The sequence below is a fragment of the Mytilus trossulus genome, chromosome 8 (genome assembly GCF_036588685.1).
Source record: "Mytilus trossulus isolate FHL-02 chromosome 8, PNRI_Mtr1.1.1.hap1, whole genome shotgun sequence".
Classification (NCBI taxonomy): Eukaryota; Metazoa; Mollusca; class Bivalvia; order Mytilida; family Mytilidae; genus Mytilus; species Mytilus trossulus.
The window spans coordinates 44,896,117-44,912,098 of record NC_086380.1 but is presented as its reverse complement, the minus strand read 5'-3'; the positions used below and the strand labels follow the sequence as shown (position 1 = coordinate 44,912,098).

The 15,982-nt window shown below is 32.8% G+C and overlaps 1 protein-coding gene across 1 annotated transcript; it reads left to right on the top strand.

The window, feature by feature from the left end:
- Window positions 1-2,206: 2,206 nt before the first annotated feature.
- Window positions 2,207-10,256, top strand: LOC134681007 (uncharacterized). The gene is made up of 3 exons (XM_063540351.1): window positions 2,207-2,935; window positions 6,325-6,558; window positions 8,272-10,256. The coding sequence occupies exons 1-3, from the start codon at window positions 2,488-2,490 to the stop codon at window positions 8,940-8,942; spliced, it is 1,353 nt and encodes a 450-aa protein (XP_063396421.1). The 5' UTR covers window positions 2,207-2,487; the 3' UTR covers window positions 8,943-10,256.
- The last annotated feature ends 5,726 nt before the right edge of the window (window positions 10,257-15,982 follow it).

The following is a 15,982-nucleotide window of genomic DNA, read 5'->3' as shown; positions in this document are numbered from 1 at the left end:
GTATCAATTTTGAATTCTTGATTTATTTAATTTTACCTTATATCACCTTAGTACATCCGGCATACGATACAGTAGGACAACCGGAAGCACCTGAGTAAGGATTTTGGCGCTCAGTGATACGGTTCACTAGACGTCGGCCGACGCAAAATAGTCAATTTTTCGGCGTAGGGCTTCTGAGCGCCGCCGAATCACATTTTGGCCGAAAAGGCACATCCGGTTGTCCTACTGGATACAGTTGCAGGGGAGGTAATGACGTTGCTAACGTAAATTGTTATTTTCTCGACGTCAAACTGTGATATACCGGAAAAGACGCATTTTTCGACTGATTTTTATCATTCAAACTGATTTAATTTGAAAACGAGTTCATGACCCCTCATTTTTAAATTGTTTCATTTTGCAGGGAGATAATGAGAACCAAATCTTATCATATGAGACTGTAAATAGTGGAATTTTTTTTTCATGTTGATAAATATACAGCTAAAAATCACGTTTTTTTCTAAATTCATGACCATTTGATAAAAATTAGTTATTTCTGAAAAAATATATGCATGTAAGTGTTTAGGATACTTATAAAATACAGAAATTACAATTTTTTTAACAAAAAACAATTTGTGTTTATCTTTTAAAACAAAAAAGTTATGACTTCTTTTCGAAAGGGAAAATACGGCCACAAATCCGAATTTTGTGCAAATATACAAAATTTCGACCTCATTTAACTCAAAAAGCAGCACATGAAGGTATATTTTTGCTAACGTAAATTGTTATTTTCGCGACGTTAAACTATGACATATCGGGGAAACATTCAGTTTTCGACTGATTTTTATCATTCAAACTTATTCAACTTGAAAACGAGTTCATGGACCCCTCTTTTTTAAAATGCCATTTGGTTTTATTACGCGAGAAGATTATGTGTGCCAATTTTCATGCAAACGTAAATAGTGCATTTTTTTAATTTGAAAAATTTACAGCCAAAAATAATCTTTTTTCTACATTCATGAGCATTTGAAAAATATGAGTTATTTCTGAATAATAAATGTATAATTTTTTAGGATACTTATTAAAAACAGAAATTACAAATTATTTAACAAAAAACAATTTGTGTTTATCTTTTAAACTAAAAGTTATGTCTTTATTTCGAAAGAGAAAATACGGCTGCAAATCCGAATTTTGAGCAAATATACAAAATTTCGACCTCATTTTACTCAAAAAGTAGCACATGAGTATTATCAGATTATTACATGTCATTTTTCATATCGCATATATTATCAGCCCTAGGTTCAATATCAGCCCAAGAGCCGCATGGCTCGAGGGCTGATATTGACCGAGGGCTGATAATACATGCGATATGAAAAATGACATGTTATGATCTTTTTATCATATGCTTCAACAGTAGAGAAAAATAACAGATTCTTATATTGATCCTTTTATGTGGTTCCCGAAAAGAAGTTGAAAGAGTAAAAAGTTCACGGACGTCGGACCCAAAATTTGATACATTCAATATGAAATCTTTCTATCATATTCCTCAACAGAGAAGAAAAAAACACCATATTTTTATATGGACGAATCGACAAAAAAAAATGATTCAACAACATACATAATGAACATTGTATGGAAAAGTCAACTTTTCAGTTAAAGTAACTTTCTAAATCATGTTTCAGAAAAACTATAAAAAATGCATTTATTTAATTTAATTTTTTTTTTTTAATCTAATTTAATTTAATTATTTAACACAATATACATTCCAGTATTCAAATTATTGTTTTGTACACTACTGTGTAATGTTTTTCACTGAAAACATAGCATTGAGGTGTAATTTCCGGAATTTGCCGAGTATCACCGGAAAGGCATGTGATAACAATGATCAACAATCAAAGCATGTGATAAACTTTTTATATCAGCCCGCTAAGCACCAATTCGAAAAATATGGAAAATACTTTAATTTAATGCTATTAGCATACGGTAAAAATCATATGTTATTAAGTCTAAGTATATGGTAATTTTTTTTATTACATATTTGGTTTAACATCAGGTAAAAAAAAATCTATATGGAAATTTTTATCAAAATGTAAAATACTGACGGTATTGATCCCGTATTTAAAGAGTGACGTCCTTTCCGCTACACTACAGTATACAATATTGCTTAGGACGAGTTCAGTGAAGCCAGCCTCCTGGTGCGTGATGTTCCCACTGCGTAACAGCTCATTTGGTGGCATTGGGCTGTTTTTATGCTTTTTATAGAGTAAGACAGTGTGTTAATAGACTTAAAAACTATGCCAAATGAACAATGCTTTAAGAATACGCAATAACCAAGGGTGGTGGGATAACTGTACAGTTCAACGTTGTAAGTTGTAAATATCTTTTCTTAGACTATACTTTTAAATTGATATAACCCTTTGGGAGTGCTCCTGAAAGAGGAGGAAATTACCAGTAACAGTAACAAATGCCTGTACGCTGACTGATGCCTCTCCCCTACCCGAACGGAATATCATGGCGACAAGTATTCTTTCGAGGTTGTGCAACAAGGTTCGTTTACAGTTGACGTATACCCCAGTTTCTTGTTTGTTTTTCAAAGGATCTGTATCATCACGGAACGCATCTTGTTCAAGACTTATAAGAGAAGCACTCAGTGATTTCGAAGACACAGAATTTCAACCCTTACGAATAAGAGAATATGCATTAGGTAGAAGTTTTTCAAGGGCTTATGTTGATACTATACAGTATCTGGAAGATAAATCCGGAAAAGTTCTTGATATAATGGAAGCAAGGGAAATAATGAAAAAAAGTGATGGGGTTGTCACTAAACGAGTATCATTCAAGTCCATGTTTGAGGATGGTTTCCGTTCTCTTGAACTTAACATCGAAGGAAAGAAATGTTCAGATCCAAGTCTTCAGTTCGTTACGGACGCTTTCATTGTAGGATTCTTAGAAGAGAAAGGTATGTAAGAAATTGTAGTCTTTGTGTACATTTTGATTTATGTCAAAAACCCCAAATGAGAAACTCATGATCATGATGATGTGAAATTCACAGGTGCTTTGGGAATGCCCCTCCCCTCTTTTTTTTTTTTGTTGCTTTTTTTGTTGTAAATATTATGCAGCGCCTGCATATGGAGTATTTATCTCCCAGTTGATACATTATTCCATGGCTTGCATTTCCTATCATGATTTCCTTGATAAAGGTTTGCATGCCGATGGTTTGGGATCACCTGAACTTGGTGATCACCGTGTGAATACGGTTTAATTTAAGATTTAAATTATTTAATTAATGTAGCAAAACAGTGAAATTTATATTTTTACACCTCAGTAATCACACTGGTTCAAACTAGATTTTCTTTAGTATAAACTCTTGCATTAAATTTACTTACTATATTATTTCGCCGTTTTTATCATGTTTATTGGAACAGGATATAAACTTTTCCTTTGTTGTTAATTGTTTATTTATATTATCAGAGACATATAATACAATTATATGTCTCGGATATTTTTGCAAAGTGTTTTCTTTACATTTTTGAATTTGATATTACAATATATGTTGAAATTAAATGTACATGTACACTGGTACATGTACCAGTTTGGCTAACAATACTGGTTAAAATTATATTCGAGTATTGTGTTTTTCTCAGAATTGTGTTTTTGTCAGAATGATTGATTGATTGTTTGTTTGCTTTACGCCCCATGGCAAATGTTTCATGCATGTTCAGAAGGAGACTGTTTATGGCGTCTTTTTTAACACTCAATCCATTGGATGTGTACTGATTGATATTTATACCCCCGCTTTAAAAAAGGGGGGATACTGTTTTACCTCTGTTTGTCCGTCTGTCAGTCTGTCCGTCTGTCAGTCCGTCCGTCCCATGAATATTTTTCGTCGCGTTTTTCTCAGGAACTCCAATACAAGGATTTCTGAAATTTGGTTTCAGTGTTTATCTAAGTCAGCTATGCCGTGTGATTTGTTTTCAGATTGATCACTTGAAAACTTCCTGTTTACCGAACACTTGTATGATTTTACACATGATAGCCAAGTTGAAAATTTTCGTCACACTTTTCTCAGGAACTACAATACAAGGATTTCTGAAATTTGGTTTCAGGATTTATTTAAGTCAGCTATACCGTGTGATGCGTTTTCAGATTCATTACTTGACAACTTCCTGTTTACCGAACACTTGCATATTTTTACACTATTTATTTTTTCGTTGCATTTTCCTCAGGAACTACAATACAAGGATTTCTGAAATTTGGTTTCAGAGTTTATCTAAGTCAGCTACATTTTTGTATACCGTGTGATGGGTTTTCAGATTGATCACTTGACAACTTCCTGTTTACCGAACACTTGTATGATTTTACACATGATAGCCAAGTTGAAAATTTTTGTCACACTTTTCTCAGGAACTACAATACAAGGATTTCTGAAATTTGGTTTCAGGATTTATTTAAGTCAGCTATACCGTGTGATGCGTTTTCAGATTCATCACTCGACAACTTCCTGTTACCGAACACTTGCATATTTTTACACTATTTATATTATCCACTTGCGACGGGGGTATCATCAGTGAGCAGTAGCTCGCAGTTTCACTTGTTTATCCTGGGAAACATGATTGATAGCTCACAAGTCCTTCATCCTTTGTAAACATTTTAAAGATTTTCTCCTCTGAAACTAGTCAAACAATTTTAACCAAACTTTACAAAATGTAGATAAATGATCCTTAAGGTAAATACATGTAGTATAAAGTTTGGGATTTTTAATCTTGTTCCTCAAGAAACATGGCCACTTTGGCTAAAAATAAAACATACAGGGTAAAATGTAGTTTTTGGCTTACATGTATATATCTCAAAATGTAAAGCTGTGAGTGAGTTTGAGCAAAACTCATTACTGACGGAATAGAAATGATCAGCAGGTCAAGATCTGCCAAGAAATTTTCTGACGAATCATTCAATACATTGTGGGGTTATTTCCCCTAAAATGTAAATTTTGAGGAAATTTCACAGGTTGGGGTTATTACAATGTATCTTGAATATAATAATACAAATGAAGATAGAGAGAGACAGTAACAGAAAAATGTTCAGCAAAGTAAGATATACAAATAAGTCAGACTGACAGAAATCGTCAATTGAACCCTTATAGTAGGAGTTATTGCCCTTGAAAGACTATTTTATTAATTTTAAAAGTTTTTTGCAGAAACTATGATAGATAGAGAGAAACTGTAAATATCAAAAATGTTTAGCAGAGTAAGACCTACAATAAGTCTTCATGACCAAAATAGTCAATTAATCCCTTATAATAAATAAGTTTTTGATCATGTGTTGATGAAAAAAAATATTCTGTTCAAGCAGAAGACAAAATAAAAATATTCTAAATTCAGATTTCATGATCTTCATGACCTTATAGTGTTAAATTTTGAAACAAAAATAATATGATTGATAGTCTAAAAACCAAATAAGTATTTGATATATTTTTCGGGGAAAAGAGCTCATGAATTTTACTGTCCAGGAACACATGCAATGTATGTTAGATAAACTGTTCCTAGTGCAATCTGATAAAGGGCTAGGAGCTCTTTTCCCCCAAAAAAATATAACTAAAATTGATTGTAATTAAATTACATGTACTGGAATGTTCATGACTTCTGAGTATTTTTTCTAGTAAGATTTTTTTAAATAAGTCGCACCTGAGTATCAGCCATAAGGGTAAAGGCAACAGTTTGTATATAACATGGAAAGCTTTGCTTGATTTGTGCATGCATTCTGAACCATCCAGTCTTATACTTTTCAAAGATGTTTCAAAACATGTTTAGTGTATAATAAAGAAATGGTTATTGAATTATAAATAATAACATGCTGTGTAATTATTAAGTGCTCATAGTTACATGTATACTAAATTGTTCTGAGGGTTGCAATGGGCCAACATAATTATGGCCTTTAAACATTTAAAAGGATTACCAATCTTGAGTCGATACAAATTTTTGTAATGAATTACAGATACACATGTATGCTGTGAAAATGGTGAAAAAAAACTGAAAAAAAACCCTTACACTTGTTTGCAGACACACATGCTTACAGCATGTACAACTTTCAATATTTAACACATCAAGTGCAACAACGAACATCAACTTAAGATAAATTTTAAGGAAACAATTTCAGATATTGATCTAGGATTATTGAAAAAGGGGCCCCTGTCAACCCAATGTTTGGAGTGATAATTGTAAGATTAAGTCAATGCATTTATCATGTATATAAAGCTCCATCAGACCCTAACTTTGTCCCCCTCTGATTTCCACATGATGATTGTACCTGATGTATTAATATTTACATATGAAAAACATCCTCTCTTTTCAGATTTCCATGAGGAATGTTTGAGATGTATACATAGAATACCAGAGACAATAGACAGGCCTATAGAAGATGAAGAATCTTATATTTGTACCTTGTTAGCCAATCATCTGTTCTCCAGGCTCACCATTAGGCTCTCTGGAGATCATTATTTCTTAACCAATGTCCACCACGATAAGTTTTGTGTTTGTCCTTGCATGAAATGTGGTGAGACGATCAGATATCGAAATACTGGAATTGGTGAGTTACTTGATAAAATTTATGTATACATATACATTGTACATGTATATTGATATATTATTATTTTGGGATGTTCAAGTGTAACTTAAAAAAAACAAGCAAAAAAACTCAGGTTATATAAAAAATGAGACAGTAACTCAACACAATATTTATTGACTTTTAAACTTTTGCATAGCCGTAGTCTATACATGTTTAAGTTTGTGTTTAGATCAGTTTGAAGGGAACCACTTATTATAAGTCAACATGGTCAATTAAATTATTGGTATTTAGTAACCAGTTTTTATACGCCCGGGACGGGACGTATTATGGTATACCGTTGTCCGTCCTTCCGTCTGTCCGTCAGTCCGTCCATCTGTCCGTTGTCCACACTTCGGACAATAACTCAAAAAGCTTTCATCAATTTTCATGAAACTTAAGTGAATTGTTTATATCTATTGACGTAAGCTCCCTTTCGTGTTTTTTTAATTTCAGATTTTAAGTTTTGGATTTATGGGGCTTTATTCATAAAAAAGGGTGGATTTTCAACACTTCGGACAATAACTCAAAAAGGCTTTCACCAATGTCCATGAAACTTTGGTGAATTGTTTATATCTATTGATGTAAGCTCCCTTTTAATTTTTATAAATTTCAGATTTTAAGTTTTGGATTTATGGGGCTTTATTCATAAAAAAAGGGGGATTTTTAACACTTCGGACAATAACTCAAAAAGGCTTTCACCAATGTCCATGAAACTTTGGTGAATTGTTTATATCTATTGATGTAAGCTCCCTTTTAATTTTTATAAATTTCAGATTTTAAGTTTTGGATTTATGGGGCTTTATTCATAAAAAAAGGGGGATTTTTAACACTTCAGACAATATCTCAAAAAGGCTTTCACCAATGTCCATGAAACTTTGGTGAATTGTTTATATCTATTGATGTAAACTCCCTTTCAATTTTTATAAATTTCAGATTTCTCATTTTCTTGTTATGAATTTTTATGCTTAAAAAAGGGGGAATTTTCCAATAAAAGACAAGTTAAAAGAGCAATGAGCGTATTATGCGCTAAAGTGCAGCCCTTTATTGCATTTTTCGGACAATAACTCAAAAAATAATTTCACCAATTTGCAAGAAACTCTGGTGAATTGTTTATTTCTATCCACATGAGCTCCCTTTTGATTTTTATAAATTGTAGACTATAGAAGTCCAATCAACTTGAAACTTAGTACACATGTGCCCTATAGTATAATCTTTCTAATTTTAATGCTAAATTACATTTTTACCCAATTTAACGGTCCATGGAACAGGGGCGGATGCAGGAATTTTCGAAAGGGGGGGGTGCTAACCCAGGGCAAAGGAGGGGTGCAAAACATATGTCCGATACAAATGCATTGATCGGCCCAAATAAAAGGGGGGTTCGCACCCCCGGAACCCCCCCTCTGGATCCGCCACTGTGGAACATGGAAAATGATAGTGCGAGTGGGGCATATGTACGTGTACTTTGGACACATTCTTGTTGGACAATATTCTTAAAGTGCTAAGAGCAGTTTACATTAAACTTTGATGACTGATTTATATCTATTAAGATAACCTCCCTGTATTTTTTTTTTTTTATAAATTTCTGATATAACATTGAGAAGTGATTGAACTTTATTGAAAAAGTGATTGGCGTATCATGCACTCATGGCACAGCTGTTTATTTTTAAATTCAAATCATTATTTTATATCATTTAGGGAGTGAAAACTTATGGTATGGAAGACCAGACATTATGGTGTTCACCATGGAAGGAGGTTGTTGTAATATTATATTGGCAGAGGAAAGTAGTATAGCAAAGGATGAAGAAGATGAAACAGAAAATCATATAATTGAAACTGATTTTATTTCAACAACATTACGAAAAAATGAAACAATTGAGAGGGTTGTAGCTCAGACAATTACCTATTCAATTTACCAGAGGGTACAGCAGCTTAAAAAAGGCAAAAACCTTCCTGAAGTTTTGTTTATTCCTACAATTGTGACAAGTTCTGATTACTTTGATATTTATATGTATGATACACAGAATGACATCCTGTTAAGAAACAAAGGAGATCCTATTCCTCTTTGGGATAGGCATAAAACAAGTGCAGACGGTCATTATGGTGAATCATTAAAATTATCAAACATTTTGAAAATTTGGATGACACTGAATCATTCAATATTACAACCAAAACTTTCAGCAGATGAGATACAAAGTTTAAAAGGAACATGTGATTTTTTAAATCATTTTTCTAAAGAATGTTTAAACCAGATTGAAAAAACTGTGTCAATACAACAAAATTTTTATGGATTTCAGGAGACAGAATTGGATGTCCCGAGTGTTCCATTGAGACAAAAGTTCTTTCAATATAATAATGAAGAACAATGACAAAGCTACACATGTATGTCCTTATTATATTTCCAGTCACATCATTTAACCCTCAATTTTTCAATGTTATCTTCAGTTGCTTTTTAATGTTTATGGTTTAAACAATTATTATTTTAGGAAAATCATCTAAAGATGATGAATAGCATTGTGTTTAACCTTTTACCTTTACCTTTCCCCACAGGGTCAATTTGTTAGACTTGAATATTTCATACCTCGTATAATATACTTGATGTCATTAATTCCTTATTCACTATATATCTAAGAGAAAAGCCCCACTGCAAGGCAGATATGTTTAAGTCAAGTAAAGACCATTTTATTACTCCATCTAGTATGTCTACTGGATACCTTCCTATGTGGGGTTGTCAATAAAAATTTAATATTATTAATTAAGGTATAAAATTGGCAACAACCCTCATGAGACAGTAGTTTCATAAGTCTGTTTAAGTTTAAAATTGGAATAACAATCATCATAATTGTGGTTCACTAAATGATAATGGATGACTTTCAAGATTCAGCTCGCATGTCCTTATTTTGCTGTAAAGTATCAGCATGTCTGCTTTTGTTTTATCAAGTATGATTAAGTGAAATATAAACTGTTTACCTTGCCTTCAACAAAAGCCAAAAAATGAACCTGTGGCTACATTTTTGGTCAAAGCTGTATATTCAGAAGGTGGATAAGTTAATCCATATTGTTTAAAGTCAGTTACCCTGGACTGTTCATGCTTCAATGGCTAATTTAGTCAGGTGTCAGACCACCAATTAAAAATCCCAATCTGTTCAACCAAATTTTGCAATTTTCACAGCTTTCTAAATACTTTACCTTGAGTTTAACTTCATAGAAGACAGGTATATCCTGAATTGTACATGTATAAGCATTCTACATGCCAATTTTCACCATACCTTTAAAGCATTCTAACAAATTAACTGACCTTCAAACAGAGATACTCCAAAAAAAAACCTGGATCACTTTTTAATGCAAACTCATAGACAAGTAAATTTTGGCTCAAAATGATCTAGATATATATGTCTCTTTTACCAAAAGTGTCATTTCTGCATATTTGTTGGTTAGTTTAAGTAAACAAGGACATCAAAAGCACTATTTTGTGTCAGAGTAGGGCTACTTTTACATTCTAAATTGGAGGGAGTAATTGGTGGTCTGACACCAAGTCAACTGTTCCGTGATTAAGTCAGTTTCTTATTTACTATATAACATTACCTTGACCTCATTATAATGGGTATATAAATATATATATTACAGCATATAAAAGTGAAATCATGGAAACCAATATAAATTAAAATCACCAGAGTAATTTAATGAACTATTATTGTTAGTTGTATTTTATACCAGTTGAATAAAAATTATTGTAGAATCTTTGTTCATTGTTATAAATGTTGTAAATGTGGTCTTTATTATTAACATAATGTTGGTTACTTATACAATTGAGAATGAAATGGGGAATGTATTAAAGAGACAACAACCCGACCATAGAAAAAACAACAGCAGAAGGTCACCAACAGGTCTTCAATGTAACGAGAAATGCCCGCACCCGGAGGCGTCCTTCAGCTGGCCCCTAAACAAATATACACTAGTTCAGTGGTAATGAATGCCACACTTATTTCCAAATTGTACACAAGAAACTAAAATCAAAATAATACAAGACTAACAAAGACCAGAGGCACTTGACTTGGGACAGGCGAAAAAAGCGGCGGGGTAAAACATGTTCATAAGATCTCAGCCCTCCCCTATACCTCTAGCCAATATAGAAAAGTAAACGCATAACGATACGTACATTTAAAATTCAATTCAAGAGAAGTCCGAGTCTGATGTCAGAAGATGTAACCAAAGAAAATAAACAAAATGACAATTACATAAATAACAACAAACTACTAGCAGTTAACTGACATGCCAGCTCCAGACTTCAATTACATCAGTACCTTTGATAACTATTTACACCACTGGGTTGATGCCACTGCTGGTGGACGTTTCGTCCCCGAGGGTATCACCAGCCCAGTAGTCAACACTTCGGTGTTGACATGAATATCATTAATGTGGTCATTTTATAAATTTCCTGTTTACAAAAGTTTGAATTTTTCGAAAAACTAAGGATTTTCTTATCCCAGGCAGAGATTACCTTAGCCGTATTTGGCACAACTTTTTGGAATTTTGGATCCTCAGTACTCTTCAACTTTGTTCTTGTTTGGCTTTTTGATATGAGCGTCATTGATGAGTCTTATGTAGACGAAACGTGCGTCTGGCGTACTATATTATAATCCTAGTAACTTGGATAAATATTCAATTAAACTGATTGAAAGATTATGATTTCATCATATGAATATCAGGCACAATCCTTCCCGTTAGGGGCTTAGTATCATACCATCATAACATATATAAGAACATAACCCGTGTCTGAATGATCGTACATACCTATTCATAAAAATGTGTATTAGAAATTAGTACAAGCCCAGTAATCACCTTTTCTGTATGTCTGTGCATGTGTTCATTCGGCAGTCCTCCTTGTGAAGGCATCTCCATAGAGACTTAACTATAGCTAGCTCTTATACCTGCTAGCTAGGTTAATTGCCATCATGTGAAGTTGGTCTTGCAGAATGAGAACACAGAAAAATCAAGTTTTAAAAGTGAAAATTTCAAAAGTAAACCAACACAAATAGCTACTGTAGTGCCACCTTCTGCAACATTTGTTTTATCACAAAACACAGATGCTAATGAAAGCTTATCATTATTGGGGAGACAAGATATGTCAAAGAAAAAAATCCTTATCTTTTTTATCTGCACCATTCAGTTCAATTAAAAATTTAGAAGTCATAGAAATTGATAATGTTATTTACATTGATGTGAAAGTCAGCAAAACATGTGAAACAAATACCAGAGGGGATGCTTGAGAACTCAGGAGGATTTCAAGGTCAAGGTTATTATAAGAAATACATCAGATTATAATCGGGGTGAATACAGAGGCCAAACAAACAAATACAGAGATGTAAAAGGTTGGAGCTCCTAATATCGGAAATTAATACAATGATGGTAGAATAAATATGGGAAAAATTCTAACCAACAAGGTGATGGATAAAGAAAGAGATGACTCAATGACCTCTAGAGGAGTTAGAAATGCGGAGGTGGGAAGAAAGACAATCAAAGGAAGGGTTATAATACCAAAACTCACATACAGTCAAGGAAATGAGATATTCAATAAAATTAATAGGAAACGTGAAATGGCTTTTGTGGGAAAGAAAATAACCACTGCTGGAGGAAAAAAAGACCATCTACAGAAAATGAAGATCACAGAAGTACAGACAACCAAAACTTCAATGGAGGTCTTACTTACAGTTGCAACAGAATGAGAGACGGTGGGAAGACACACAATGAAATGATGAGAAAAGTCATTGACAAGGCTATGAAGATTATCAAAGAGGAGCCATCAGGGGCCAAACCTTCATGTGTTGATGTTAATAGCACCCAGTTAGAACTGGCTAGACTTTACAGAGCACAACAGAACAAGGTAATGATGTTAACGTTCAAATTGAACAGGAATAAAGTTATGGAGACCTTCTACCGACTTACAGTTAAAAAGGCCAGTTTATTTTGAGGTCAATGGATCAAAGTTTTAGGTTACTTTAGGATAGTTGTTATCCATTCGTTTGATGTGTTTGAGCTTTTGATTTAGCCATTTGCTTAAGGGCTTTCCATTTAGAATTTTCCTCACCGTTTTGAGTAATTTTGTATTTTTGCTTTAACTTAGAAAAGACAGACAGTACTTTTAACAAGTTCAATTTCATTTAGTGACTTGAGTTTTATTTGTAAGTGTAGAATGTAATTTATTCACATAGAAATTCAATGGAAAAGAAAAAGAAATCTATTGGTTGTTAAATGAAAGGTTAGGGTCACCAATCTGTAAATATACAAAATAATAGAAGCAATGTGATGTTATTGCATGATTTTGATTAAATGTATGCAGTTTGTTTATAGTTTAAAAGGAGGAACTCTTTTGAGTTTTGAAGACAGCAAGTCAATGGTCAAGGATAAGTCAATGTTGTGAAAAACTACTATATGCATAGTCATGATAGTATAAAATTCCTGAAAACCTTTATTTCTAGAAGTTTGGTTTTTCAGGAACACATGAGGAGTATTTTCATACCAGATCTGGAACATGTACTGGCCTAGGTCTCAGACACACTAAGGAACATGGTCTAAATAGAATTTCTGTAATGGTTGGGAAAGTACTTAATACACATCACACCTACATATTAAAAGGTTGAAATTTCATGAGAATGTTGGGTAACCATACGAAATACCTTGAAATGCAACTTTTTTCAAGTCTGTATTAAAAAAAAAACCACACATCTGCCTTCCCTTATTATTGTTTTTATCAATTTACACGATTTAAAACAATTTCAAATAGATCTTTTGATTTGATTAAAAATATTTTTTTTGAGTTTTAAAAAGTAATTAAAATGATTTTGATTTAAAATCTTTTATTTACGCGATATATTTGCCATAGATTTCTTTTATTAAATTACATAAGATTCTTATTGAAACATTCTTTGTTGCAATTATATTATATATGTAGCTTTTGATTTCCACATCATTTCAGACCCCACCATTGAGTCCAAGAGAAGGATACAATGATATTTCTCCAAGCGTTGCCTCATTTGCCACTTTCAGATCAGCTTATACTGAACATTTTCCTGTCACAAGACCATCTGCACAGGTTGAGTAGTTTAAATTACTTTTATTATCTATAAATAAGGTTATTCCATTAAAGGCAAGTGGGAGGTTAGGAAGGAACTCATATTCCCCACCCTCAACCAGCATACTTAATAATATTACAAATGATAATCAACAGATCATCTTAGATTTCTTCGTTTTTGTTCTGACTATTTAAAAAGAGAATAATCGGGAAAAACACTTCAAATAAATAAAAAATTCAGAATGTTTGACTTATGTGAACAAAGCAAATACCTAAAATGATTGAGAGTATAATATGTATTCAACAGAGGTGTCTACTTTACATGTTACACCTCTGGTTTTACAAATGACCTACCTTAATTAAGTGAAACATATTCCAATATGCATTGAATATAACTATTTAAAGTGCCTAATGGACAATTTATTGTAAAGTTATAGATTTCTGAGTTTAAGTTGTTTCTCTTGTATCAACCATTTATAGTAAAGTTTATTTAATTTTTTATTCCCCACCTACGATAGTAGAGGGGCATTATGTTGTCTGGTCTGTTCGTTCGTCCGTCCGTTTGTTCGTCCGTCTGTCCCGCTTCAGGTTAAAGTTTTTGGTCAAGGTAGTTTTTGATGAAGTTGAAGTCTAATCAACTTGAAACTTAGTATACATATTCCCTTTGATAAGATCATTCTAATTTTTATGCCAAATTAGAGAATTTATTCCAATTTCACAGTCCCCTAAACATAGAAAATGAAAGTGCGAGTTGGGCACCCGTGTACTGTGGACACATTCTTGTTTTTTTGTTTTTTTTTAACTTTTTAATCAATAAAAATTCTTAAAAGTCTCTTATATTGCAAATTTTGTGTACTAATATTGATAAGCACTTTGAGTCATCCAAGGAAAAATACATTCATGATTACTACCCTTCAGATTTTGTTATTATCACCTGTCATCTTACATATCTTGTGTGTGTGACCAAAACTACTAGATGACTCTTGTTGCCCACCACCTTTTGAACCTCAGGAATTAAAAAAATATTGGTACAATTATAAAATTGAGATTTTTTAACAATAGAAAAAATGTAAAATAAACAAAATTGTCATTTTCAGGAAATGCATTAATACACAATAATTCTTTAAAAATTTAAAATGTAAGGCTACATTTTTTGTGTGGAACCTTTGCACTTAAACTGTAAAACTTAACAATAAGTTAAATGCCATGGTAAAGTTACATGGTCTTAATTGAAACATGCACTTTTGTTATTTGATTATGAAATCATATAGGATTCTCTGATTTATGACAATTTAATTTTTGTAGTTCTGTTTTTCAGGAGCCAGATCCCGAGGATATATTTAATGGATTAAAGTACCCAGCACTTCATCTGTTGATTAACAAAGGAATTATTAAACCTGGAAGAAATGTTATGACAGCTAATGCAAAGGTAGGATTTATATACTGTAAATGCAGTTATCAGGGCTTTCAGGAAAATAAAGACTAAATGAAGAGGTTGGCACAATTTGGGACTGTTAGTTACTAAAGCTATATGTATTGCTTTCGGCAAAATTCTTTATTTAATGAGAAAATTTATTGAATAGAATTTTTGCAATTTAAGGAAATTCAGAGAACTATATTCTACTGATGAAAGTTTGAGTGTTATAAGAAAGTTGGAGAGAGATAGTAACTTCATTTTAATGGTAAAATGATGTTTCAGGGTAAAGAATACAAATCCTCACTTACTGAAGAGGGAAACATAGAGAGCTTAGGTGGAGAATTATTCCTGACACCAGTTAAATGGTTGGCAGCTATTCTTGGTAAACCAGTTCCTGATGTAAAGAAAAGTCAAGCTTACAAACAGGTATGTATTCAATATTCATAGATATAGGAAGATGTGGTGTGAGTGCCAATGAGACAACTCTCCATCCAAATAACAATTTAAAAATTAAACCATTATAGGTTAAAGTACGGCCTTCAACACGGAGCCTTGGCTCACACCGAACAACAAGCTATAAAGGGCCCCAAAATTACTAGTGTAAAACCATTCAAACGGGAAAACCAACGGTCTAATCTATATAAACAAAACGAGAAACGAGAAACACGTATATATTACATAAACAAACGACAACTGCTGTACATCAGATTCCTGACTTAGGACAGGTGCAAACATTTGCAGCGGGATTAAACGTTTTAATAGGCCCAAACCTTCTCCCTTTTTCTGAAACAATAGCATAACATCACAAAATAGAAAAACAAACGATAAAATATCAATATTCATAACTGTTACTGTGGATACATTATTATTTGTAGGATATCAGTTTTCATGGGTTCTCCTTCTCTTAGTAGCTTCCTTGG